At 39.2% G+C, this 27,412-nt stretch overlaps 1 protein-coding gene and 1 long non-coding RNA gene across 4 annotated transcripts in view; one reads left to right on the top strand and one right to left on the bottom strand.

Moving 5' to 3' along the window:
• The window catches only part of LOC110261639, a 66,097-nt gene that overhangs the window by 9,129 nt on the left and 29,556 nt on the right, over positions 1–27,412 (top strand). The window lies entirely within an intron of this gene.
• The window catches only part of TSHR (thyroid stimulating hormone receptor), a 157,518-nt gene continuing 145,743 nt past the window's right edge, over positions 15,638–27,412 (bottom strand). For 2 of the 3 annotated variants that reach the window (XM_021098307.1, XM_021098308.1), the window contains 2 exons: positions 21,461–21,649; positions 15,638–18,952 (listed from right to left, as the gene is read on the bottom strand). In XM_021098307.1, coding sequence (XP_020953966.1) covers positions 17,539–18,952; positions 21,461–21,649 — 1,603 coding nt within the window. In that variant the 3' untranslated portion in view covers positions 15,638–17,538. 3 annotated transcript variants of the gene reach the window in all.

Below are 27,412 nucleotides of genomic sequence, written 5' to 3'. Positions count from 1 at the left end.
GTGTATTTATTTAACACCTATGATGTGTCAAGGATTTTCCTAGCTCTTGGGATGTATCAGTGAATAGAAACCAATAGAAATGTCTACCCTTTTGGAGTTTGTTATATCATGCTTATTACAACATGATAAATAAATACATTATATAGGATGTTAGGAGATGATAAATGTGACAGAAAAAAATGAAAAACAGAACAAGGTGAGGGGGACCACAGTTGCAGCATGGAACAAGTTACACTTTTAAGTACGGTGGTCAGGACAAGACTTACTAAATAGGTGCCATTGGGGCATAGGCTTGTTGGACGTGAGGGATTTATTTATCCATGGAGCCACCTGGGGGAAAAGCATTCCCACAATGATGAGTCAATCCAAGGGCCTGCTTACAGAACCGGTGGTGTGCTCAAGGAATAGCAGGAAGGCAGAGCAGCTGGAATACAGACAACAAGGAGGAGAGCTGTAGGAAATTAAAGCGGTGAGGCAATGGGACCATATCTTACAGGCCTTGGCTACTGTTCAGCTTTTGCTCTGAGAGACCTGGAGAGCTGCTTTGAAACTTTGTGCAGAAGAAAGGCCTGGCCTAACTTGAGTTTTAAAAGGACCACTCTAGCTGATCTGTTGAAAATATACCAGAGGTTGGAAAACTGTTCTGTAAAGGAGCTGAGAGTAAACATTTGAGACTTGGACTGTACCATTTCTCTCACAAGTTCTCAACCATGCTGATGTAGCACAGAAGAAGCCATAGACAATATGTAAATGAATGAGCATGGCTGTGTTCCATTAAAATTGTGTTTATGGATACCAAATTTTTTTTAAATTACTCAATGAATTATTACATTTATAGTTGTACAATGATCATCACAACCCAATTTTATAGCATTTCCATCCCAAACCCCCAGCCCATCCCCCACCTCCCAACCTGTCTCCTTTGGAAACCATAAGTTTTTTTTTTTTTTTTTTGGCTTTTGTCCTTTTAGGGCTGCACCCACGGCATATGAAGGTTCCAGGCCAAGGGTCCAATTGGAGCTACAGCTGCCAGCCTACACCAGAGCCACAGCAATGCCAGATCTATGGAAACTGTAAGTTTTTCAAAGTCAGATACTCACAGGTCAGTATCTGTTCTGCAAAGAAGTTCATTTTGTCCTTTTCTTAGATTCCACATGTTAAGTGATAGCATATGATGTTGGTATCTCACTGTCTGACTAACTTCACTTAGCATGATAATTTCTAGGTCCAGCCATATTGCTGCAAATGCCATTATTTCTTTCCTTTTAATGGCTGAGTAGTATTTCATTGTGTATATGTACCACATCTTCTTGATACACTCCTCTTTTGGTGGGCATTTAGGTTGTTTCCATGTTTTGGCTATTGTATATAGTGCTGCAATGAACAATGGAGTACATGTATCCTTTCAAGTCATGGTTTTCTCTGGATAGATGCCCAGGAGTGGGATTGCTGGATCAAATGGTAGTTCTATTTTAAGTTTTCTGAGGAATCTCTGTACTGTTTTCCACAGTGGTTGTACCAATTTACATTCCCACCACCAGTGTAATAGGGTTCCCTTTTCTCTACACTCCAACATTTATCGTTTGTAAATTTTTGATGATGGCCAGTGTAAAGTGGTACCTCATGGAGGTTTTGATTTCCATTTCTCTAATAATTAGTGGTGTTGAACATCTTTTCATGTGTTTTTTGGCCATCTGTATGAGAATGATGTTGGCTCTGGGTTTGTCATATATGGCCTTTATTATGTTAAGGTAGGTTCCTTCTGTGCCCACTTTCTGAAGGATTTTTTTTTTTTTTATCAGAAATGGGTGTTGAATTTTGTCAAAGGCTTTTCTGCATCTAGTGAGAAGACCATATGTTTTTTTTCTTCAGTTTGTTAATGTGGTGTATCACACTGATGGATTTACGGATATTGAAGAATCCTTGCATCCCTGGGATAAATCCCACTTGATCATGATGCACAATCCTTTTAATGTATTGTTAGGTTCAGTTCAGTATTGTTTTGAGGATTTTTGCATCTATGTTCATCAGTGAAATTGACCTGTAATTTTCTTTTTTTGCATTATCTTTGTCTGGTTTTGGTATCAGGGTGATGGTGGCCTCATAGAATGAGTTTTGGAGTGTTCCTTCCTCTGCAATTTTTTGAAATGTCTCAGAAGGATAGGTGTTGGCTCTTCTCTAAATGTTTGATAGAATTCACCTGTGAAGCCATCTGGTCCTGGACTTTGGTTTCTTGGAAGTTTTTTAATCACAGTTTCAATCTCAGCACTTGTGATTGGTCCATTCATGTTTTACTATTTCACCTATTGGTTTGGTCTTGGAAGATTGTACTTTTCTAAGAATTTGACCATTTCTTCTAGGCTGTCCATTTTATTGGCTTATGGTTGCATAAAGTAGTCTCTTATCCTTTGTATTTCTGTGATGTCCATTGTAACTTCTCCTTTTTCATTTCTAATTTTATTGATTTGAGTCCTCTCTCTTTTTTTTCTTGATAAGTCTGGTTAAGGGTTTATCAATGTTATTGATCTTTTCAAAGAAACTGCTTTTTGTTTCATTGATTTTCTTTCTATGGTTTTCTTCATTTCTATTTCATTGATTTCTGCTCTGATCTTGATGCTTTCTTTCCTTCTGCTAACTTTAGGTCTTGTCTGTTCTTCTCTCTGTAGCTGCTTTAGATGTAAAGTTAGGTTGTTTATTTGAGCTTTTTCTTGTTTCCTGAGGTAGGCTTGTATTGCTATAAACTTCCTTCTTAGAACTGTTTTTGCTGTATCCCATAGGTTTTGGAGTGTTGTATATTTGTTATCATTTGCTTCTAGGTATTTTTTAATTTCATCTTTGATGTCTTCAGTGATCCATTGATTATTTAGTAGCATGGTGTTTAGTCTCCGTGTGTTCTTGTTTTTTTCTTGTTGTTGATTTCTAGTCATATAGTGTTGTGGTTAGAAAAGATGCTTGATATGATTTCAGTTTTCTTAAAGTTGCTGAGGTTTGATTTGTGGCCTAGAATGTGATCATTCCTAGAGAATGTTCCATGTGCACTTGAGAAGAATGTGTATTCTGCTATTTTTGGATGGAATGTCCTATAAATATCTACTAAGTCCATCTGGTCTAATGCTTCATTTAGGGCCTGTGTTTCCCTGTTGATTTTCTGTTTGGATGAAATGTCCATTGCTGTAAGTGGCGTTTTAGAGTCCCCCACTATTATTGTGTTATTGTCAATTCCTTCTTTTAAGGTTGTTAGCAGTTGCCTTATATATTGAGGTGATCTTATGTTGGGTGCATATATATTTACAATTGTTATATCTTCTTATTTGATTGATCCTTTGATTATTATGTAATGTCTTTCTTTGTCTCTTATTCTTTATTTTAAGCTCTATTTTGTCTGATATGAGTATAGCTACTCCAGCTTTCTTTTGATTCCTGTTTGCATGAAATATTTTCTTCTATAGTCTCAATTTGTATGTGTCCCTAGAAATGAAATGGGTCTCTTGAAGACAGAATATATATGGGTCTTGTTTTTGTATCCATTCAGCCAGTCTATATCTTTTGGTTGAGGCACTAGTCCATTTGCATTTAAGGTAACTATTGATGTATTTGTTCTTATTGCCATTTTATTACCTGTTTTGGATTGGTTTTGTTGCTCTTTTTTCTTCCCTTCTTCTCTTGTTCTCTCCTCTTGTGATTTGATGGCTATCTTTAGTGTTTTATTTGAGCTGATTTTTCTTATTTGTGTGTGTATGTATTTCAGATTTTTAAATATATATATATATGTATGTGTATATATATATATATATATATATATATATATATATATATATACACACTAGATTGTTGTTGGTCTCTTAATTGCAAGTGCATCTCCAGTGTCCTGCATTTGTACCCTCCTCTTCTTGCAATTTCTGATTTTGGTAGCATATTTGTGCATGGATCATTTTCTTCCTTTACTGTGTATATGCCTTTACTGGTGATCCTTGTCATTTGTAGTATTTTTGTTTCTGGTTGTGGCCTTTTTTTTTTCTGCCCAGAGAGGTTCTTTTAGTATTTGTTGTAAAGCTGGTTTAGTGTTGCTGAATTCTCTTAGCTTTTGCTTGTGTGTAAAGCTTTGATTTCTTCTTCAAATCTGAATGAAAGCCTTGCTGGGTAGAGTAATCTTCATTGGAGGTTTTTTCCTTTCATCACGTTAAATATATCATGCCACTCCCTTCTGGCCTTCAGAGTTTCTCATGAAAACTCTGCTGATAACCTTATCAGGGTTCCTTTGTATGTTTTTTGTTTCTTTTCCCTAGCTGCTTTCAACATTTTCTCTTTGTCTCTAATTTTGGTCAGTTTGATTAATATGTGTCTTGGGATGTTACTCCATGGTTTTATTTTATATGGTACTCGTTGTGCTTCCTGGATTTGAGTGAGTGGTTCCTTTCCCATGTTAGAGAATTTTTCGGCTATTATCTCTTGGAATATTTTTGCTGTCCCTCTCTCTCTCTTCTCCTTCTGGCACCCCTATAATACAGGTGTTGGTGCATTTAATGTTGTCCCAGAGTTCTCTGAGACTTTCTTCATTTCTTTTCAATCTTTTTTATCTTTTCAGTTCTGCATCAGTGATTTCCATTAGTCTGTCCTCCACCTTGCTTATTCATTCTTCTGTTTCTTGTATTCTGCTATTGGTTGATTCTAATGAATTTTTTTGTTTGTTTGTTTGTTTGCCTTTTCTAGGGTTGCTCCCGCTGCATATGGAGGTTCCCAGGCTAGGGGTCGAATCGGAGCTATAGGCGCCGGCCTATGCCACAGCCACAGCAACGTGGGATCCAAGCCGCGTCTGCGACCTACACCACAGCTCACGGCAACGCCGGATCCTTAACCCACTGAGCAAGGCCAGGTATCGAACCTGCAAACTCATGGTTCCTAGTCAGATTCATTAACCACTGCCCCACGATGGGAAATCCAATTCTAATGAATTTTTTATTTCAGTTATTGTATTTTGCATCTCTGCTTGCTTAAGTTTTAAATCTTGTATTTGTTTGCTCAGTGTTTCCTGTAAATTATCATTCTTTGCCTCCAGTTTATTTCCAATGTCTTGCATCATCTTCAGCATCATCAGTCTAAAATCTTATTCCTGGAGGTTGATAATCTCCAGATCACTTAGCTGTTTTTCTGGGGTTTTTTTCTTTTCCCCTTATATGAGTTATTGTTCTCTGCCTTTCCATTTTTATATGTTTTCGGTGTGGTCTCCTTTTTGCAGACAATAGAGTTGTAGCCTCCCTTACTTCTGATGTCTGCCACCCCCCTCGTGGCTGAAGCTGGTATGGAGACTTGATTTAGGCTTCCTGATAGGAGGGACTGGTAGGTGAGGCTGATTCCTATCTCTCTGGTGGTTGGGGCTTTGTCTCTGGGTGAGATTAGAGGCAGTTGTGTGCCCGGGGATTCTTTAGGCAACCTATTTACTGATGGGTGGGGCTGTGATCCCACCTAGGTTATTGTTTGGCCTGGGGCTTCTCAGCGCTGATGGGTGGGGCTAGATTTTCACAAAATGTCCACCTCTAGAGGAACACATGCTGATGAATATTCCTGAGAGCTTTGCCTCCAATGTCCTTCTCCCACAATGAACCATAGCCCCCCCCCCATTTTCCAAGGAAATCTTCCTTCACCTGCAGTTATGTCTGAACCCGATTCCTATGGAATCTCTGCTTTGCCCTGTGACCCAGTACACATGAAAGCCTGGTTTGCCTTTCTAGAATGGGGTCTCTGTTTCCCCCAGTCCTGTGGAGCTCCTGCACACAAGCCCCACTGGCCTTCAATGCCAGATGCTCTAAGGGCTCTTTCTCCCCATGCCAGATCCCCAGGCCTGGGGACCTGATGTGGGGCTCAGAACTCTCACTCCTGTAGATGAGTCTCTGTGATACAGTTACTTTTAAGTCTGTGGGCTGTCTACCTGGAGGATATGGGGTTGCTTATATCACATAATTGCCCTTCCTGCCATCTTGATGTGGCCTCCTCTCTGTCTTCTGGAGTAGGATATCTTTTTTGAAAGTTTCCCATCCATTTGGGTGAAGGTTGTTCAGCATTTGGTTGTAGTTTTGTTGTTCTTATGATAGAAGGTGAGCGCCAGTCCTTCTAGTCCTCCATTTTAATCCCATCTCCCTGGATATCAAAATTTAAATCCCACTTTTTTTTTTAATGAGGTGGAGTTGATTTATATCATTGTGATAGTTTTAGGTGTAGAGCAAAATTATGCAGTTATCAACACATTTTTTTTCAGATTATTTTCTATTACAGGTTATTATAAGATACTGAGGATAGTTCCTTGTGTTATGCCATAAGCCCTTGTTGCTTATGTATTTTATGTATAGTAGTTTGAATCTGTTATTTCCATTACTCCTAATTTATCTCTCCCCCTCTTCCTTTCCCCTTTGGTAACCATAAGTTTGTTTTCTATGTCTGTGACCCTGTTTCTATTTTAGATATAAATTCATTGGCATGATTTTTTAGATTCCACATATAAATTATATCATATAATATTTGTCTTACTTCACTTAGTATGATATTCTCTAAGTCCATTCATGTTGTTGCAAATGGCAATATTTCATTCTTTTTTAAGGCTGAGTAATATTTCATTGTATATATATGTATGTATACACACCACATCTTCTGAAGTTATTCACCTGTTGATGGGCACTGGGGTTGTTTCTATGTCTTGGCTATTGTAAATAATCTGCTGTGAACATTGGGGTGTATGTATCTTTTCGAATTAGAGATTTAACCTTTTCTGGTATATGCCCAGGAATGGGTTTGCTGGATCATATGGTAGTTCTATTTTTAGATTTTTAAGGAAACTCCATACTGTTTTCCACAGTGGCTGCATTGATTTACATTCCCACCAACAATATATGAGAGTTCCCGAGATTATCATATACTTTTTTATGTGTCTCAAAATATTCATCATTTTATTTAATTTTTAAATTTACCATTTACCTCTTAGGATGTTATAAACCAGATCGTGGGCCCAATTTGTCAACCCCTTAATAAGCTGTAAGGGGACAAGAGAAGAACAATGGAGACCATTTAATAATTCAAGGAAGAGAGATGTTGGTGATCCAGACTATGATGTTAGCAGTGAGGTGTAAGAAGTGGTCATACTCTAAATCTATTTTGAAGGTTAAACCCCAAAAGTCTTGTTGATAATTTGGATTTGGAATGTAAGAGAAAAAAGAAGAATCAAGGAAGACTTCAAGATTTTAGTCTGAGGGCCTTGAGGATTTGCCATCAACTGAAATGGGGAAGGCTGTAGGTGAAGTGGCTTTGGGGGTAGAAGTTTAGGAGTTTAGTTCTGGACGTGTTGACTTTGAGATGTCTATTAGATGTCAGGTGGAGTTGGTAAGGAGGCAGATGGATATAGATTCAAGTTTGGAGTGTGAAGAATGTTCTGGTCTGGAGATATACTTTTGGGAATCATTGAACATAGATAATATTCAAAATCTTGTGACATTATGAGATCACTTGGGGAATCAGTATTGATAGAAAAGGCAGAAGAGCCAAGGACTGCATTTCAGGGTATCACGACATTAAGTTGATGTGAAGAGAGAAAGCAGCACAGGCCACTGAAAAAGAGCAGTTAGTGAGGTAAGCAGAAAACTGGGATAATGTGATGTCCTAGAAGCAAAGGGAAGAAAAGGCATCAATGAAGAGGAAGTGATTAGCTGTATCAAGTATTGCATGTTATTGGACCAGTAATATGAGGACTGAAAACTGACCACTGGGTTTGGTAACATGGATTCATCTGACCTTAGTGAGATAGGTTTCCATGGAGTTGAGGGATTGAAAATCTAGTTCGACCAGAAAAAAAAAACCGCAGTTCAAAAAGATACATGAACCCCATATTCATAGGAGCACAATAGCCAAGACATGGAGGCAACCGAAATGTCCACTGACATTTATATAGTATATCTCCAGACCAGAACATTCTCCATGAATGGATTAAGAAGATGTGGTATATATAATACAATAGAATACTGCTTAGCTATAAAAAAGAACAATAATGCCATTTGTAGCAACACAGATGCAACCAGAGATTATCATACTAAGTGAAGTAAGTCAGAAAGATAAATACCATATGGTTTCATTTATTTGTGAAATCTAAAATATGCACAAATGAACCTGTCTACAAAACAGAAATAGACTCACAGACATAGAGAACAGACTTGTGATGGCCAAGGGAGAGGGGGAGGGAGAGGAAATAGGATGGATAGGGAGTTTGGGGTTGGTACATGCAAACTATTACATTTAGAATGTATAAACAACAAGGCCCTATTGTATAGCACAGGGAACTATATCAACCTCGTGGATAGACGATGTTGGAAGATAATATAAGAAGGGGACTATATATGCATGACTGGGTCACTCTGCTGTGCAGCAGAAATTGGCACAACATTTTATATCAACTATACTTTAATAAAATAAAAAATAAAAAAGAAAGAAAATAAGGCAGAAGAAGAAAAAAGAAAATCTAGTTAGAGTGGATTTATTTATTTATTTATTTATTTATTGTTTTTTTGCCTTTTCTAGGGCCGCTCCTGCAGCATGTGGAGATTCCCAGGCTAGGGGTCTAATCGGAGCTGTAGCCACCAGCCTACACCAGAGCCACAGCAACGCAGGATTCAAGCCACATCTTCGACCTAAACCGCTCATGGCAACACCAGATCCTTAACCCGCTGAGCGAGGCCAGGGATCGAACCGCAACCTCATGGTTCCTAGTCGGATTCGGTAACCACTGCACCAGGACGGGAACTCCTAGAGTGGATTTAATAGAGAATGGGAGGCAAGTAATTTGCAAGAGTGAGCAAAGGCAACTCTTCAGATCCTTGGCCTTCTAGTTTAAAGACGAAGGAGCCAAAGAAATAATGGGAGAGAAGTGAAGTTAAGAGATTTTTTAAAACACAGGACAAACAATGGTATGTTCGTATGCTGATGAGGGTACTAATAGGGAGAGTTCAAAGTGTGGGAACTTCAATACTTTATAGTAACTCAAAGAGGAAAGTCTGTCTATACTAGAAAATGGGCATCCTTGTCTATATTAATTATATAAGGTGTATAATATACAGAGATGACATAAAATACCCTTATTTAGAATCATTAGCTATAAAAGGTTTTTGGTGTTTAATTGAAAGTTTTAGAATTTAGAAAGACTTTTTCTTTTGTGATAAATTTTATGATCCAGTTCTATTAAAGAATGAGTTGATGCCTTAATTTTCCTCTTTATTAACCTTCCCTACAATAAAGGCATTTGATACCGTTCCACTGGTCTTAGAGCTATCATCTTAACTCTTATTTACCAGTAATTTTATTATCCAACATCAATAATGATTCCTTCCTTGAAAAATATTTCTATATGTTAAAGCTAATAATTTCTCCACTTTGTCCTCCCCTTCCTTCTTAGTTAATTTAGAGGATGAAAAATCAGAGGAAATAAAGGCTAAGGAGACAAAGCAGTGGTTGTCAAGTTCCCGTTTAACACTTAGGTGACAGCTCTCAGAGGGCTGTGTAACTGGAAAGCCAAAGTCATGAAAACAGTCATCACGTTCTTTGCAGAGATTTTTCAAAAGCACTTTCCAGGTATTTCTATATAATTAAGACCAACATTAGATAATCTACTGATTTTCCAGTCTGCTGGTGTCTCCCTATGCTCAGACTTAGAATAAATGAAGAAATTGAACTTTTTGTTTTTTAAATAATTATCATTTAAATTAGGCCATCTCTTAGCACATAAAAGTATTTTTATAAGACAAAGCTGAGGATTGTTTTATGCATGTTTGAGAACGTTCATTCAATAGAACCTTAAAACAAGCAAGTGGATTACATGCTTTTGGATACTTCTAAACCATTGATTTTGTCATGGTTGTTATTAACTTATCAAAAAGGCAAAGAATCTTTCTGTGGAAATGGTGGGCATTACTAAGCAAATTGCTCTAAGAGGCAACCATATAAATATGAAATTATTATTCCCTGCATTTCCTTTTCAGCTGCGACAGATGATAAAAAGCACCTGTCACACATTTCTTTCCCATTATATTTAATTACCATCTTTAATGCTGAACTATTCAACCACAGCTACTCCCATACACTGCACCTTCTCACTGTCTCCATCATCAGCCTATGATGATGATTTTGGAAAAGTCTGAATATATCCTGGATGCAGCATCTAAGCCCCTTTCCCCTTTTTAATGGTGACACGAGGGCCACAGAAATGTGATTTTTTAGAATGCAGAGAGGGATAGAAAAGAAAGGATAGGTTGGAGAGAGAGTATAAAGACTAGAATAAGATGGAAGGGTTGGTGTAGGTGGAGGGTGTTCTAGATGGAAGACAGGGTATGGGTGCAGAGTTAAGTGGCTTTGGACAGAATTCATGGGCACCATTTAAGCTGGTTGGTCTAACAGTTAAGAGGTAAAAGAAAATGCTTTAATTCCCTTCAACTATTGCTCCCACTAGTGGCTCAAATGCACTAATTAAAATGAAATCAAGTAGCAACTTGGATTTCTGGGAAGATCTATGAGTGCCAGAGGTGCGTGCTCACTTTTTCCCTTTCTCCAGAGTTGGCCTACAGATGGAGAAAACAGGTATGATGTCAGGCGTCTCCTCTTTCATCTGGACCATGGCATCGACTGGTCAGGGTATCTCATTTCTCCAACATTTGCTGAAGCTATTAGTACTTCCCCTAGGTCCTCTTCTGTCAGAGTGCTTAAAGAACACTTAGAGAAATCAGAGAAATATTTAAGAGCAAATAGAGTGAAACGGTTCTAATTTGTTATTAATAAAAAATTCTAGGAATCCCATATTCCCACAGATCCATAAGTCATTTGCCAATATCTCATTTGACAATATCTAAATTTGCCCAATTTCACTCCAGAAGTCTTTGCCCCATGGTGTCCAGGGAACTGATGTGGAATGTAATAGAATTCAAACCTGGGATTTGCTAAAAACAAACAGGGACGAAACTAGTCTTGTTTTTCTCAAACCTTTACCTCATCTGTTTAATATGGCCCTTGCCGAGAAACTTGAAAAGCCTCCTAGAGAACTGAAGCTCTTTCAGACATTTTTGCTACTCCCTTTGGGGTTAGTCCTTAAATTGTAGTGCCTGTGGCGAAAGAAACCTGAGTCACAGGAATAAGTTATAAATAGGCTTTTGGCAAAATACTTCCCATCTAATGGGCAGATCTGTAGTGCTATTTTTGATTGTAAATTTCTAAATGACTAGAGTCCTTTGTTTATATCTCATTATGGTGAATTACTAAAAATACATCATTATGTAGTTTTCCTATGCCTGGGCTATTTCTACAGTGCATTGTGGCTCTAAACCCTCTCAAAAATGGGCTCAAAGAAACCATGATGTGTTTTTTTAAGACTGGGAGGTACATGGCTGAGATACAATTGAACTTTTTACTATGTACTGTCAAATAGCGATTGTCTGTCACCTCCCTAATCCCTCTGCATCTAAAGTACTTCAATAAATGAAGCAGAATATTCCCAAATATTCTCACGTTTCCAAAACCAATTCCAAAATTATACTAAATGGGTGATGAAATTGATGTTGTTTACATAGTCTTTATTTTCCTGCTTTATTTAAAGTTCTACTTTTTACTTACTAAATTTGTGTTATGGATAACAATTGGCTGCTTAATTTTCCCTGTGCAACTTACAGCAATGAGTTTAAGGAAAGTAACATTTCTGTTTTAATGTGATTATGCTGTCCAAGAGAACAAATTCTAAAGGGCTTGGAGTTGCTTGGTGGCTTAGCAGGTTAAGGATCCGGTGTTATCACTGCTGTGGCTTGGGTCACTTCTAGGTCATGAGCTTGATCCCTGGCCTGGGAACTTCTGCATGCTGTGGGCATGGCCAAAAAATAAAAAAATTAAAAAATAATAATAATAAATTCTAAAGGGTTTTTACTTTCTTAGTGTTTAGCTTACCAGATATTGATGCAAAGTAGACACCTTAAGACTCATGGCTTAGATTTGTCACATGCTAAAAATCTAAATTTCATAAGAGTCACATTATTGTTCAAGTGAACTTCAAGGTGATATCCCCCCACACATACCCCAGAACTCTAAAGACATAGCTATCTGATAAAATTAGCCATTCTGCACATTTTAAATTAAATGCAACATTTTCAATTATTAATTATCCTAAATGATAATATTATAATAATAATTTCCATCCCAATGTCTTTAAAAAGTATGCACATGATGAAAAAAATTAGCAGTACAGAGAAGTACCTACAGGTTGAAAAGTTTTCATCTGTATTAGTTGGCTTTGGCTGCCACAGCAAACTACCACACGTGGAGTGGCTTAAACAACAGAAGTTTATTTCTCACAGTTCTGGAGGCTAGCAGTCCCAGTCGGCCGTGTGGAGGATTCAGTTTCTGGTATGGGCTCTCCTCTTGGCTTGCAAATGGCCACCTTCTCGCTGTGCCCTCCCATGACCTTTTCCCTGTGTGTCCATGAGAGTGAGAGAGAGCTGTGGTGTCTCTTCTCATGAGGTTGTCAGTCCAGTGGGCTCAGGGCCTTACCCTTAGGACTGCATCTTAATGTTAACAATATCCATAAAGGCTCTATTCCAAATACAGTCACACTGGGGGTTAGGGCTTTGACATATGGCTTTGAGGGGACTCAGTTCAGCCCATAACAGCACCCAACATCTAATCCCAATATCTAGAGAAAACTGCTTTTAGACATGTTCTGATTTTCTTCTGGTGGTTATTATTGTGTTTCTGTTACACACTTAGGTGTCTGTTTTTTGAATTGTAGATATTTAGACAATATATCTTTTGTCTGCACATAAGGGAGAGTATGAAATTAGTTGATTTAGCATACTCCCCTAACTCCCAGCCTTAACATTTTGGAGCCAGTATTAATTTTAAGTTTTTCAACTGGTTGACTTTATAACCCTAGAAAATAAACTTCCATTTCTTATTCTATTAACTGTGGGTGGTCTTCCTTCCATCCCCACTGTGTGAGACGGGGACTTACCTCTTTCACCATATCCTGCCTTTCTTCCTCTCCCCTCTCCTTCTGACTTTTGTCAGCATTACCATTACTTTGACTTTTCAAGATTTGCAATATTTATATTCTATTGGTAAGTATAAGTGAGTCATAGAGGGAGTTCCCTGGTGACTCAGCAGGTTAAGAATCCAGCATGGTCACTGCTGTGGCTCTGGTTACTGTTATGGCTTGGATTCAATCCCTTGCCTGGTAACTTTTGCATGCTGCAGGCATGGCCAAAAAAAATGAGTCACATAATTTGATTTTTTAAAAATGTTTACAGAATTATGGCACACAGATATTATTAACTATAAAACCAGAGTGTATTAAGACCCACTGAAAAGGAAATTACATCATATCTAAAGTGCAACTTCAAGTATTTTTTCAGAAGGGAGATATGGGTAAATGTTAGAAAATGACTTTTCAGCAATAAAAAATAAACATTTTTCAAATACTTCATTCAACTAAAATTTGATAAAGAAATCAGCAAATTATTTAAACTGGTACAAAAAAGCACTTAAGAAGCTGTGTATCTATAAGCAGTTTTAAATGTTAGGATAAAACTGCTGGGTTAAATACAAAAATGGTTAATGTCCAATGGGGTCATAAACCATGTAGAAATTAGCTGAATCGCTATCAGATCAAAATCATCTGGACAAATTAAGCTCTGTCCTAATCGAGTTGAGTTGTAAAATAGCCTCGACAGTAGGAAGTCAAGCCCAGTACTGCACTGAAAACACACCTCAAAAAGTTATCTTCTTGCTTATTTCCAACTTTTGGATAATTTGTCTGCCTAAGTAAACTTTCCGAGTACTTGCAGTATAAACATCTCATTATTTGTCCTTACACTTGGATGAAAATTTGGTGACGTATAGGATCCTGGATTTAAAAAAACTTTTCCCAAGGCATTGAAAGTGTTGCTTGTGGGTCATTTCTGTTTTTGAGTCAAGGATGAGAATGGTTAATGTCAGCAGATGGCGTAGATCTTTCTCCCTCAACACTCTTCCCTGACTGGGCACTGATGTTGCTGCCTCTCTTCAGTGACCATGCTTCACTGTATGACGTGAGGGCAGGAGACAGACAAGTGGTCTGGGTATCTTGCTTCCTGCCCCCACCCCAGACGAGGAACTTAGCCCTATCTATTTGGAAATTTACTTTCTTCAAGGTCAGTTTCTTACTTTCAACCTGAGGTTAACACTGAATGTGTCAGCTGTTCTAACTGAATGGAGTGAGAGAGTATGGGAGGGGGCAGGTGAGATGGACTAATTACATAATTAATTACATAATTAGCCTCTTAGTCCTGTACCTTTCAGGCCTGGGGGTCTCCTGAGTCTCTGCAGGGAAGAACACATCCTTTCACAGCTACAGCCCTATCCTGGGAGTGTGCGCTAGGCTGCAGCCTTCTCTGCTCTAAGGTATCCACCAACTCAAGGCCAGAAACTTTTCATCTTTCAAAAAATCATTAAAGACGTGGGTGTATTGTTGGTACCATTTCTCCTGTTCACAATACAATTTTGGCTCATTCCCATTTTATATTTTGTCATTGTCATTTCAGTGGAATTTGTAAAAAGGAAGGTTGTTAGATCTAGGACTTAATCCAGCCCTTTGAGCTGGAACTTACTATCTTTTGAAACAGAAGGCATTGCTACCAAGTTTTTCTTGTTCCTTTAGGAATTAAGGATGAATGAGAATCACTCTACTGTGTTATTAAACAATTTTTTCTCCAAAGAACTCTAACAGTTAGGAGTATTTGTTCTCAAGTTGTTGTTTTTAATTCTTATGACTCCAATTTTAACTTCTTGCCCTCACTTTTACCTTATTGTACCATAATAGACTCTTCTTCTAATGGGCTGCTTCTGATAAGTAGCAGGTTATCCATACAACAAGAGTCAAACTTTGAGGGTTTTTTGACAGACACTCCTTTGAACAACATGTGTAAGTTTTATGGCATGAGTTTTGTGACATCTGTTGTGATTGACCTGAGACTCTTTGTCCTCACTGATTTGGGTCTATGTTTAGATAGCTGAAATCTTTTAGATATTTGCCAGATAAAGTGACCAGGTCTGACCAGGTCCTGGTCAGTTTATTATCTTCTTTGGAGTACTACTATATAAATTCTTTTTTAAAAAGTGATTTTTGTATTTTCCATCTTAGTTGGTTTACAGTGTTCTGTCAATTTTCTACTGTACAGAAAGGTGACCCAGTCACATATACATGTATACATTCTTTTTCTCACATTATCATGCTCCATCATAAGTGACTAGATATAGTTCCCAGTGCTATACAGCAGGATTTCATCGCTTATGCATTCCAAAGGCAATAGTTTGCAATTCTTAGAGTCAATACTAATGATTTTTTTCTCTTAGATATTATTACCTGTCAATGAATCATAATTCATTTTACCATGAGTAAATTTTTTTCACATAAAGACTGTTTACAACCAAGATACCACAGTATACTAAATTATTGGTAGTCAATAATTTATTTCTTAATATGGATTTATTAGCCAATGTGTCAATTTTTTTCCTGTCTTCATTTTTAACACTTATAATGGTAACTCTAAAAGAAGTCACAAATTATAAGAAGTAATACTTTAGGACTCAGCAACAATCATTTCATAGGAAGAAAATTTACTTCATGTTGCAAATGCAGATTTTAGCAACAGTTTTCTAGGACTATTTCTAAAGCATTATTTCTACTATTCAAGATAAAACACATTATTTATCAAGATGTGATATTTCACAAAATGTCACAGATGAGAAACACATGTCAAAGGTTGCACATTTGTTTACTTTCATTAGTTACAAGTGAACTGGTGGATAAGTCACAATTTTAGGTGTTATAATACTTCTACTAAGATATCCATGTCTCAATGATAATCAGGAAAGGGTTTGGCTATTGAGAAATTCCAGATGAATCAGGGTCACCATCTCTGAGCCCATTAACCCCACTCCACAGACTTGAAAAAAGCTTTTAATTCACAGTATTAACAAATACTGTGGCTCATGAGCACTGAGAAGCAAATGTCGTCTCAGCTTGGGATGAAATTAAAGGGCTACATTGACAGAGAACCTGGAGATTACATCCATAGATAAAAATCCTGACCATTTTAAGTAAGGGAGCACTGTTGAGGAATAGAGATTTTGTGTCCAGTGGTCAGCAAGGATGGAAAGAGCTGACAGTTTCAGAAGAAATCTCTCTTGATTGCCTTAGTATTGTATTGTATTGTGGGTCAGAAGTGGCTGAGTAAAGAAACCAATCCCTGAAGACAAGTTAAATATTTCAAGTGGATCTGCAGAGAGAAGTAGGAACTAAATTTATAGCATTTGTAAAACTACCTTTTATTCCTTTGTATGAATATCGATCTGTTTTGGGCCTGATAAATATAGGTTTATAGATCTAATAATTCAATGAGTGATTCAGATCCAGCCCAGTGTGGTCGCTCGATAGAATTTATGGTTCAGAAATCGCAACCAAAACTGAAACAAAGAAAAAGTTTCCTGGGTCATATGTCTAGGCTCCAAAGAAAAGGAGATGGCAGCTCTACAGGATAGGAAAAACAGACTCTGCTTCCTTATTATTTTTCGTTCTCTTTGTCATGGCAACATATGTTTTGAAGGAAAGGGATCTACATGGAGTTTTAAAACTGGAAGAGGCCGTCACACTCTTTCATTTCTACAGACTTTAAAGGCCCAGTAATTTGCCCAAGGTTCAACAGTAAACTGATGTTCAGCCTGCTTTATTAATCAGCGGGTTATCTAGTGTGCCCCACTCATAATTCCCACTTGTCACTATTTAGAAATACTTTCTAGAGTTCACATCTTTAATGCCAGAAGACTGGCCAGGAAGAGCAATTCTTCATTTGCTCAGCCACAGCAGCTGAAATTTTGCCAGTTTTTCCAGGCAACACATTAACAGTTGGGTCACATCAGGTAGATTCTTGTGAAGAGATGATTGAGTTTCAGAGTCAGAAAAAAAGAAAAAACCTCAAAGCTAAGCCTTTGCCCTCCTTCATGTCTCAAAACAGCTGTTCCTTGCTTGATGTCCTGTTTGACTCTTTAGTTTCAAGGAACTCAAACTCTCTTGGGTTGTAACAGGGAACATGAAGTTGAACTGAGCCAACATGAAGCCAGTTTTATTTGGTGGTCAACAACCAAGTCAACAGCATGGGCTATTTACTGAATCTTTAATACAAAATGTTACATATAAGTGTGAAAGCTCAATGTCAACATGACTCAGCTGATACTTATTAAGCATTTTATATGATGCCATTGTTGCATTTAGCATCTAGCAAATCTCCCAGAGAGTATAGATTACTTTGCTATCACCTGGGATTCAGACATGCTGGTAGCCTCTCTTTCGTCTTGGAGGTGATGACTAGGTTAGTGCTAGTCCCCCTCCAGAGATGAACATTACCTGCAGAAGGGTTAGGTCAGCTGTGTGTTGAGTATGTCAGTGGTTGGAATGCATGCTCCTAAGACACCAGCCTAAGTCCCCCTACCACTGTCAGCTTACAAAACTGTTTGCTTATACTCCTTTGAAATTTGGTCATGCTTTTTGTGGGTTAGATGCGAGTTTTCAAGCAGTTCATAGTCATCCTGCATGTTGGGGAGACTTTGCCTCATGTTTTGGGTAACCTTTTGGACCTGAATACCAGTGCTGTTCTTTGGAGACACTCTCTGACCCCGGTATGCCTGAGCCTGGCGTTTACAGAAGCCGAACTTGCTGAGCAGGATAAACACATCCCTCTGGAAGGCTTTGGTGAAAATGGCATAGAGGAACGGGTTGGCACAGGAGTTAAGTGGGTAGAAGAGAACGAGCAAGATTTTGGAGTTGGTGACAGTGATGAGAGGCTTGTTCATAAGTGCTGAGAGGGCGTAAAAGGAGATCGGGGCCATGCACATGAAGTCAGTGAAGATCAACACAGCCATCCTTTTGGCAATTTTAGTGTCTTTGTCTCCCGGGTTATACTGGGGATTTCGGACTGTGATGTAGATCTTCACGTAACAGGAGCAGACGATGGTAAAGGCAACTATGTTGAGCAGCAGAACAAGGATAATATACGCCAGGGCAAGAGGAGTCTCAGTGTCCATGGGCAGGCAGATGCTGACCTTAGCATAGCTGCTTATCCCCACCAAAGGCAGCAGGGCGAGCAGGAAGCAGCAAACCCAGCCGCCAGCCATGATGGTGTAGGCGTGCCTGAGGCGGATCTTGCGATCCAGGCGCATGGCGAAGGTGATGGCATACCAGCGCTCCAGAGTGATGACTGTTAGTGTGTACACTGACAGCTCGCTGGCAAAGACGGTGAAGAAACCAGCCGTGTTGCACCCGGGACCTGTCTGCCAGTCGATGGCATGGTTGTAGTACTCAGACTGAGTGTAGAGGTCCACCGAGGCAATGAGGAGCAGATACATCCCCATGCAGAAATCTGCAAAGGCCAAGTTGCACATGAGAAAGCGTGGGACCGTCAGTTTGTAGTGGCTCGTGAGGAGGATGACCAGGACAAAGACATTGCCCAGGAGAGCCAGCAGGCTAACGAACCACACCACGATTCTCAGGAACCTGTAGCCCATTATGTCTTCACAGGGGTTGAACTCATCTGACTTGGGGGTGCACACCATGTCTTCACTGCCCCCACACACGGTGTAGTCGTAATGGCTGTCAAAGGCCTGGAGGGTCTCTTCCTGGGGGTTTTTGAGCTCTTGGCCAAAACCAATGATCTCATCCTCTTGTTCTTCAAAGAAGACGTAGTAATGGGAGTTGCTATGGGTATCCTGGAACTTGGAGTTTTCCTTATTCCCAACACTGCTGTCGCCCAGATCCTCTTCATATTCTTGGTAAAAGGGACCATTTACAGCATTCACAGATTTTCTCTGACGCAGGCTCCGAATACTGCTCTCATTACACATTAAAGACTCAAGGATTCTGCAAGGCAGTAGATATATGTCACCACTTGCTGAAAACCCACTAATGTCCCCATGACACTTAGCATAATATGCAAACTACTTAGTATGATATACATGATTCTACAAGATTCTGCATGATCTGGTCAGGCCTGTCTCTCCCACATCATTTCCTATTATCCTCCCCTCTCCAAGTGTGATCCAGTGATATTGGCCCTTATTTCTCATCTGCAAGCAATTCAAGAACATCAATGATTTAAAAAAAAAAAAAAAAAGCATGGATGCTGGAGCCAGTCTGCCTAGGTTAGGACCTGATTCTACTATTTCCTGGCTGTTTCACCTTGGGAAAATCTATGAACATTAGTTTATTCATTTGGGTTTTTTTTTTTTTTTGTCTTTTTTTTTTCCCATACCCACAGCATATGGAAGTTCCCAGGCTAGGGGTCAAATTGTAGCTGTAGCTGCTGGCCTATGCCACAGCCACAGCAATGAGGTATCCAGGCCATGTCTGTGACCTACACCATAGCTCACGGCAACGCCAGATCCTTAACCTGCTGAGCAATGCCAGGGATTCTTAACCCACTGAGCAATGCCAGAGATTGAACCTACACCCTCATGGGTGCTAGTCAGATTTGTTTCCACTGATCCATGATGGGAACTCCAGTTTATTCATTTGTAAAATGATACAGACTATTTCATTTTGGGTTGTTAAAGGATCAGATGAGTTTATTATTTTAAAGCTCTTACAGTGCACCTGGAATGTTGTTAGTGCCATTATATGTTGATTATTGTTATTCTTTTCAGAATTTTAGAATTCCATGTTTTGCCTGAAAAACTCATGGCTGCCTCTACTTATTATTCAGTTTTAAACTCAAATTTTCTTTCTCAGAAGAGTTTTCCTTCATCATCTTAAATAAACTGTCTGACCCTTGCATTTATTTCCCTCATAGCACTATCTGATATCTTCTTATTGTTTACCTGTTTCTTTTCTGACTTCCCATACTAGAAGGTGAACAAGAGGGCTCTTGCCTGTCCTATTCATAGCTGTGGATAGGACAGTAGCAGGCACGTAATAGGTACTCAATAAATATTTATTGAACATATGCATAAATGGACACTCATGCAGGCATGCTTATAGAAGTAAGATTTAGTTTTTCACTAGCCCACCAGGCTGACATCAAAAGGTTCTTCAGGAGTTCCTGCTGTGGCATAGAAGGTTAAAGATCTGGGATTGTCTCTGAGGTAGCAAGAGTTTGATCCCTGGCTCAGTACAGCCAAGGTGAAAGTCACAGCTGTGGCTCAGATTTGACCCCTGGCCTGGGAACTTCCATATGCTGTGGTCATGGCCAAAAAAAAAAAAAAAAAAAAAAAAAAAAAAGGAAAAAAGGAAAAAAATGGGAGTGGGGGTGGATTCTTCTTTAATTAGCTTTTGCTGCTGAGCAGATTCATCTATTGAGATCTGGTTAAAATGCTCCATGGATTGCCTATCCCAGCCTACTTGGAAGTGAACAAGAGGTCCTCTTTAGCCTCTCTGGCCCTTTTCTACTTAGGGCCTTAGGGTGTCAGTCTACAGCCTTCTATCACCACCCCCATGCCCCATTCCTAGCTTTCTGCAGGTGTTATTGCCTGTATTAGTTTTCTTTGAATAGTTGTTCAACTTTCCTGTTTGCTTCTACCCCCACAGCTGGATCTCAACTTATTTACAGTTGCTAGTATAAATGCAGAGGGTCAACCAGCAGGTGTGATATAGAAATCCAGAGGGAGTGAATAAGAAATAAAGGGGAGCAGATATAAAGGGAGAAATAATCCAGAGCAAAAGTATAGGCAAAGACAAGATGCAGAGAGAGCATGAGAGAAAAAGGGCATCCCTCCTGTGCAGCCTCACCAGCAGCTTATTAATAAGATATTACATATTATAACTGATAATTATTGAGAACATAATTCCAGGTCATTGTGACTGGTGTTTTCTAACGTGTTTGCCATTTAATCTTGTCAAAACCTCTACAAATGAAAACATTACCATCTCCATTCAGAAGGGCTCAGGCAGGTTAAGCCAGTAGGCTGGGATAACACAGCTAGGAAGTGACAGAGCTGGGGCACAAACCCAGGTGAGTCCAAAGCCCACACATGTGACCAATGAGCTGTGACATTTGCAAGGCCTGAACTGGCCAGGTCATCCAACTGCTTGTGTTTTTCCTAAGTCTGTCCTCTTAGTTGTGGCACCTAATATATGTTGGGTCTGGAGGCCAGAAATTGTGTCATGTAACCTCTACAAGATTCTGCAAGATCTGGTCATCTCCTAAAATCCTTCCCTCCTCTGCTGTGATCCAGTGACACAGGACTTCCTTCTTATCTGCTTCCACTTTCAGCCTGCAGAGTCACTGTGTCCCCTGGACTTCATGTTTGTTATGGATGCTTCCAAATTCCTCTCTATCTGGTTTTTAAACTACAAAGTGCCTTCCTCAAACCCAGAAATTAATTCAACTTCTACCAAGGCCTTTTGTCACTTATTCCAGATACTGCCACTTACCCTCTGATCTTCTTCTGATTCTTAAAAGCACAGCAGTGGCTTGGATAAGAAAGGTCAGCTCGTGTGAGGTGAAGGAAACTCAAGGACAGTGGAAGTTTCTTTAGAGTCCAAGTATTTCTTGCTATCAGTTCCTTCAGGTGTTCCAGGCCTTTGGGTGGCAGGGCAGTAACACTGGTATAAGAGACATCCCTGGGAGGGAGAGAAGAGAGAGGTGCAGAGAGATGGTGAGCAGCCAGGGCCTTCACGTTCTTGGCCAGAAAGTCAAACAAGCCTGAGATTAACAGGCAGATGACATGACCCTTTCTGCTACTGAATATGTTCTCTGAGTTATTGCATACGGCCACTGGTCTAAAGAGGGATGTTATGCTTCTAAGTTGATATATTGCAAGGGACTCCCATTCTTCTTGCTTGGAACACCAGTATCTACCAGCACAAATAATAAATAGTTCAGCAGGCATTCTGTTTTACCCACTGCAATACCTGCAAACTCCTGGAATCAGAGATAGATGTCAATTTCACAGTGGAAAACTATACCACATAACTATTAAAGGGTCTCAAGAGGCAAGAGAAATATTTAAACAGGTGCCTAAATTGCTCCCACTCCTGTGGAGACTAGGGCTTTGGGGTCAGTAAACTTCTCAGTATCATGAAAATCTTTTCCTAATGATGCAGAGCTTGGGAGTCATAACCAGTAACATGATGAATTCATAATTCAGAACAATCTCACCACAGATTCTTTAGAAGGCTATAAATGTATTCCTGGAAAGAAAACTCCAGTCTTTACAGTAACAATCTGAAATGAGATTCAATTCACTTCTGAAAACAATGGGGGGAGGCTGGGAACAGTGTAGACATTAGCTTTCGTTACTAAAGTAGAATTAATTCATGGCTTTTAATGGGATATTTTCTGCTCTTTTCTCAGTAGCACAGAGTTCAGGTTACATATCTTGCTCCATAATTTTTATTTGCATTGAATAATAGCCTGAATAAGACCACAAATATTTAACCTAACATCTCTCAATTTATATTTTACCACTTGAAATATTCATTAACTATTCCTTATTTTTTACAATCATATTTTGAATATTTCATGTAATGAGTAATTATTGATTAGCAAATGAATTCCAATGTTTACAACTTCTTCCTCCACATCACTGTAATTGGACTTAGCTGGGATTTACATTCTCGGGGTTCAAGGCTGCTAGAACTTGCTACTCAATCTTTATAAATACAAAATTTGAGTATTAACCCCATTCACTGCAGAACTCTGATTCTTGGGGGATGGTGTTCTGTTTGCTATTTTGTTTTGTATTTAATTTAAAAATTCCATATTTTAGCATTTCCCAAACTTGTTTGGGGATAATAATTACCCTTGGTGCTTTTTTATGATCCTCAGGTTATTTTTAACATTAAGAAAGTACATTTGGAAAATTGACATAAATGTATAACTTTGTACTTAGTGAGAAAGTTGAGGAATTAAGCACAGTTGGGAAGTAAATGAAGCTGGACTTTGCTCTCCTGCCTCATCTGTCCTTTTGATGCATCTCTTTCTCTTTTAGCTGCGCTGTCTTCATGGTGTGGACATCTTTCTGCCTCCAGTTCTCTGGAAGCAACTTGTGCCTCTTTTCAGAGAGTAAAACAAGAGAGCATCTCTTGGCTCATTTTCTCTGCTTTGCTGTCTGTTGGATACCCTGGTTGTGTGTTTTCATCTGAAAGACTTTATCCTTTATCATTTTAATAGCTATTTCTTGAGAAAACACTGTAGTAATCATTCCAGTTACTGTATGACGAAATACCCTCAAACTAAGTGGTGTCAAACAACCATCTTTTGAGTAGACACATAGCTGTTATGGGCCAGGATTTTGACCAAGGCATGGGGTGGACGGTTTGTCTCTTCTCTGTGCTACCTGGGGCTCAGCTGGAAGAACTCGAAGGGCAAGGTAACTCAGTAGCTGGGGGCTGGGATTATCATCAGGCTTCTTCACTTGCAAGTATGGTGTCAAGGCTGTGATGACTCCACCGTGCATTCAGCTGAGACTGTTATGTGATCTCTCCAAGTGGCTTGGGCTTCCCACGAAATAATGGCTTGATTATGAGTGGTAACTTCCCGAGAGGAAGCACTTGGAAAGAGAGCATTCTAAGAGAACTGGTTGGTTCAAGGGCAGGAGACACAACTTCATGGTCCAATCTGCCAGCCTGGGCAGGCATCCGCCTATGCCACCATCTCACTCCCTCTCAATGGGAGGAGTGTCAAAGAATGTGGTGCATTATTTTAAAACTGCCATCATGATCTCAGTGGTGGGAGTATTATTGAGGCTGATATTTTGTGAAAACTGGGCACTCATCACTCTGCAAATCAGCGTTTCTCACCTGGAATACACACTGCTGATGTGTGAATTATAACTCTGATGGCAGGGCCCAGGAATCTGCATTATATGAGATGTTCTCTAGGTAATTTAGACAATCATCTCAATTCCTGGAGTATTGTGAAGCAGGCAGATACTAAAGTTAAGACAAAGAAATGAGGGGTGTTGTGTCCCCTGTGTGAAGCTCAGCAGACCAAGGGTGGAACCGTAATTTGGGTCGAGAGTTCTTAGAGTCAGTGTCCTGGGAGCTTTCCTCTACCTATTATCTTCAGGTCTCTGGCGTCTTTGAATATAAACCCAGGTGCATTAGGACGGAGGAATTCATTTCATGATTTGTTTGGGTGTATAAAATGAGCGCATATCCCAGGTGGCCTCTAGTTGGGTCCCCATGGGGCTAACTTGGGAGGATGTTTTTGGAAAACGTATATAAATTTTGTGATGGAAACATCTGTGACATAATTGGTACTTGGCATATGGTAGATGTTCAATGTCACCTTGCCCCAATTTGGAGTTTATATGAGCTCAATTCAGAAGCAAGGAACCCAGCCAATACAGCTGTAGCCCAGATCTTGACATATGCTTATTGGACACTTCCACTGGGATTTTTCCTAGGCATCTCCAACTTAACAGGTCCATCACAAATGTAGCTTCTAATCTCCTACCCCCACACCAACCTGCACCTTCCCATTCAATCTAGCAAAATACAGGGGTTTAGCTCAAATCCATGTATTTGCATGCCTCATGTAAGCTCTCTAGGTCAAGCTAACATCATCTCTTGCTGCAATAGTTTTGTCAACCTTATTCCCTTCCAATCCACTATCTACAGAGGAACCAGAGTAGTCATAGAATATAGGTCCTGCAAAGTCATTCTCCTGCTCAGAACATTGCAGTGACTTCCAACTTACCGTGAGTAACATCTATTCTTCCTATGTGCTTGTCAAACCCTGGCCTTCCTCTCCAACCTCATCTCAGGGGCTACAGACCACCTACAGCCCAAATTAGAATCTATCTGGAGCCATTTCATTCTCTACTGCCTGAGTCACTTAATGTTGCTCTAAGCACTCACTAAGCCTGCCACTCCTAAGGTGCTGCCTTTCCTGATGCAGGCTGCTCCACTTGTGCTACTTCAGCCCTTACAGAGTCAAACAAAGGGAACAAATGCTCTTCTTCCCTTTAAAAAAATGTGGAGTTCCTGTTGGGGCTTAGCAGGTTCAAAACCCAACTTAGTCTCCAGGAGAACGTGGGTTCCATCCCTGGCCTTGGTCAGTGGGTTAAGGATCCATTGTTGCCACAAGCTGCGTCATAGGTTGTAGATGCAGCTCAGATCCTGTGTTGCTGTGGCTGTGGCATACGCCATCAGCTGCATCTCTGATTCAGCACCTAGCCCAGGAATTTCCATATGCTGCAGGTGCAGCCCTAAAAAAGAAAAAGAAAAAAAATGTAACCTCCATCTCTGGGATTGGCAGTTTTAATCAGACAGTTCTGAGTGTTCTCAGAAGGAAAGCAGGAGCTCCCTTATACTTCCCAGTGTATGTAGCATTGTCTCGCCTCTCAAAATAACCCAATGGAATGATTTTTCCTGCTACGCCTACTGTTATTTCTTTATTTCCTGTCTACCAACTGCTGTCTTACAGGGCTTGTGTCCTTATAGATTCTCTCTTGTCCTTGTTCAACATTTATGCCATGAATATTTATAGTAAAATGCAGTTGGGCTAGACCCCCAATCAGATCTCAGCTCAGCTGTTTGTACGTCTACAGTCTTGTAGTTCTCGTTACTACCACCTTAGTTTAGGTCTGAATTACACCTCAACTGAGTTTTGCAAAAACTTCCTGACTTATCTCCCAGAAGGCTTCTACTAATTCTGCCATCAGACTCAGGACAGGATGTTCTTTCTGAGACTTGGATCCCATCATGTTGCTTTCCAGTTTGAAACCCCTGGTTCCTGCAATGTCTACAGAATGAAGTTCAAGCTTCTTAGAAGAGTATCTGCTCTCTCCAGGGGGAGTCTCTTCCTAAATTCTGTGCTGTTTTCTTTCTGGATTTTCTCTCTCATTTCACTGGAGCACATTTTCAAGTAATTTCCTAGAGAGGTGAAATTTCCAAGACATTTTCTGCATCCCTGTATGACTGAAAAGGATTTTTTTCCCTACTCTTATATTCAATTGATACTTTAAATGACTATAAAATTTTAGGTTGCAAATCACTTTTCTTCAAAATTCTAAAGGCTTTACTCTATTGAATTCTAGCACCCATTGCTGCATTTGGTAAATATGATGCCATTCGGGTACTTATTCTTCGGTCAATGACTTGTTTTTACTCTCTGACAGCTTTTATAGCCTTCTTTCTCTCCTAGCTTTATTGATAGATAATTTACATATAACATATTAAGTTTAAGGTGTACAACATGATGGTTTGAGATTTGTATATATTGTGAACGGATCATATGGCCTTCTCTTCTCTGGTGAGAGATTTCATGAAAGTGTGCCTTGAATGGATAGAGATCTTTTTGCATTTATTGTGTTGGACAACAGGGCAGAGGGGTCCCTTCAGTCTGGAGACCTACACTCTTCACCTCAGACTTTTTGTTTCTTCCCTAGATTTCCTGGTAAGTGGAAAAGGGCTGTCCTGGAACCATCAGACATATACCCATCTTTCCTTATAATTTTCTCCTATTATTTCTATTGAATATCCTGGTAAAATTGCTTGACTATATCTTCCATCTATTCTATTGAATTTTTAAAATTAATTTTTAAAATTTCCAACTTTATCAAGATATAATATACAAGTAAAAATTTTATACATTTATGGTATCCAAAGTGGTGTTTTGATATATGTATACCTGTGAAATGATTACCATAATCAAGCTAATAACATATTCATCAGCTCACATAGGTGTAATTTTTTGTGTATGTGGTTAAGAACACTTAAGATTTACTTTCCTAGCAAATTTCAAATGGGAAATACAATATTATTAACAATAGTCACCATGCTGTACATTAGATGATCAGAACTTACCCTGCATAACTCAAACTTCGTACCTTTTAAGCAATACCTTCCTAGTCCCTTCATCCCCCAGACCCAGGCAACCACCATTTTATGCTATTACCACGAATTCAACTTTTTTAGATTCCACATATAAGAGATCATGCAGTATTTGTCTTTCTGTGCCTGGCTTTGAATTTTTTAATTTTAGCTTGATGAGAGTTGGAATTCTGCCCGTTCTGTTTATTGCTATATATTTTTTTGCACCTAGACTGGTGCTTAGAAGACAGAAGCCTCTGACTACATAGTTGTCAAATGCAAAAATACATTTTAAAGAGTGCTTTCTTGTTTTATCTTCCTTTTTTAATAGCATGTTTGAGGAGGCAACACAGCATTTAGGAGCATGAGTTTTAAATTCAGACTATCTGGATTTGAATTTTAGCTTCCCCACTTAACTATGAATCACCATGCCTCAGTTTCTTCATTTTCTTGCATAGTAGCTGATAGTGTATTGCCATAAATATTAGCTATTATTATTGTTATAGGGACGAAACATCTTCCTAGATTTATCTCAGGTCACTGACTGGTGCTTTGCCATAAGTT

The sequence above is a fragment of the Sus scrofa genome, chromosome 7 (genome assembly GCF_000003025.6).
Source record: "Sus scrofa isolate TJ Tabasco breed Duroc chromosome 7, Sscrofa11.1, whole genome shotgun sequence".
NCBI lineage: Eukaryota > Metazoa > Chordata > Mammalia > Artiodactyla > Suidae > Sus > Sus scrofa.
Note: the sequence above shows the minus strand (reverse complement) of the source record. Positions and strands in the feature narration are given on the sequence as shown.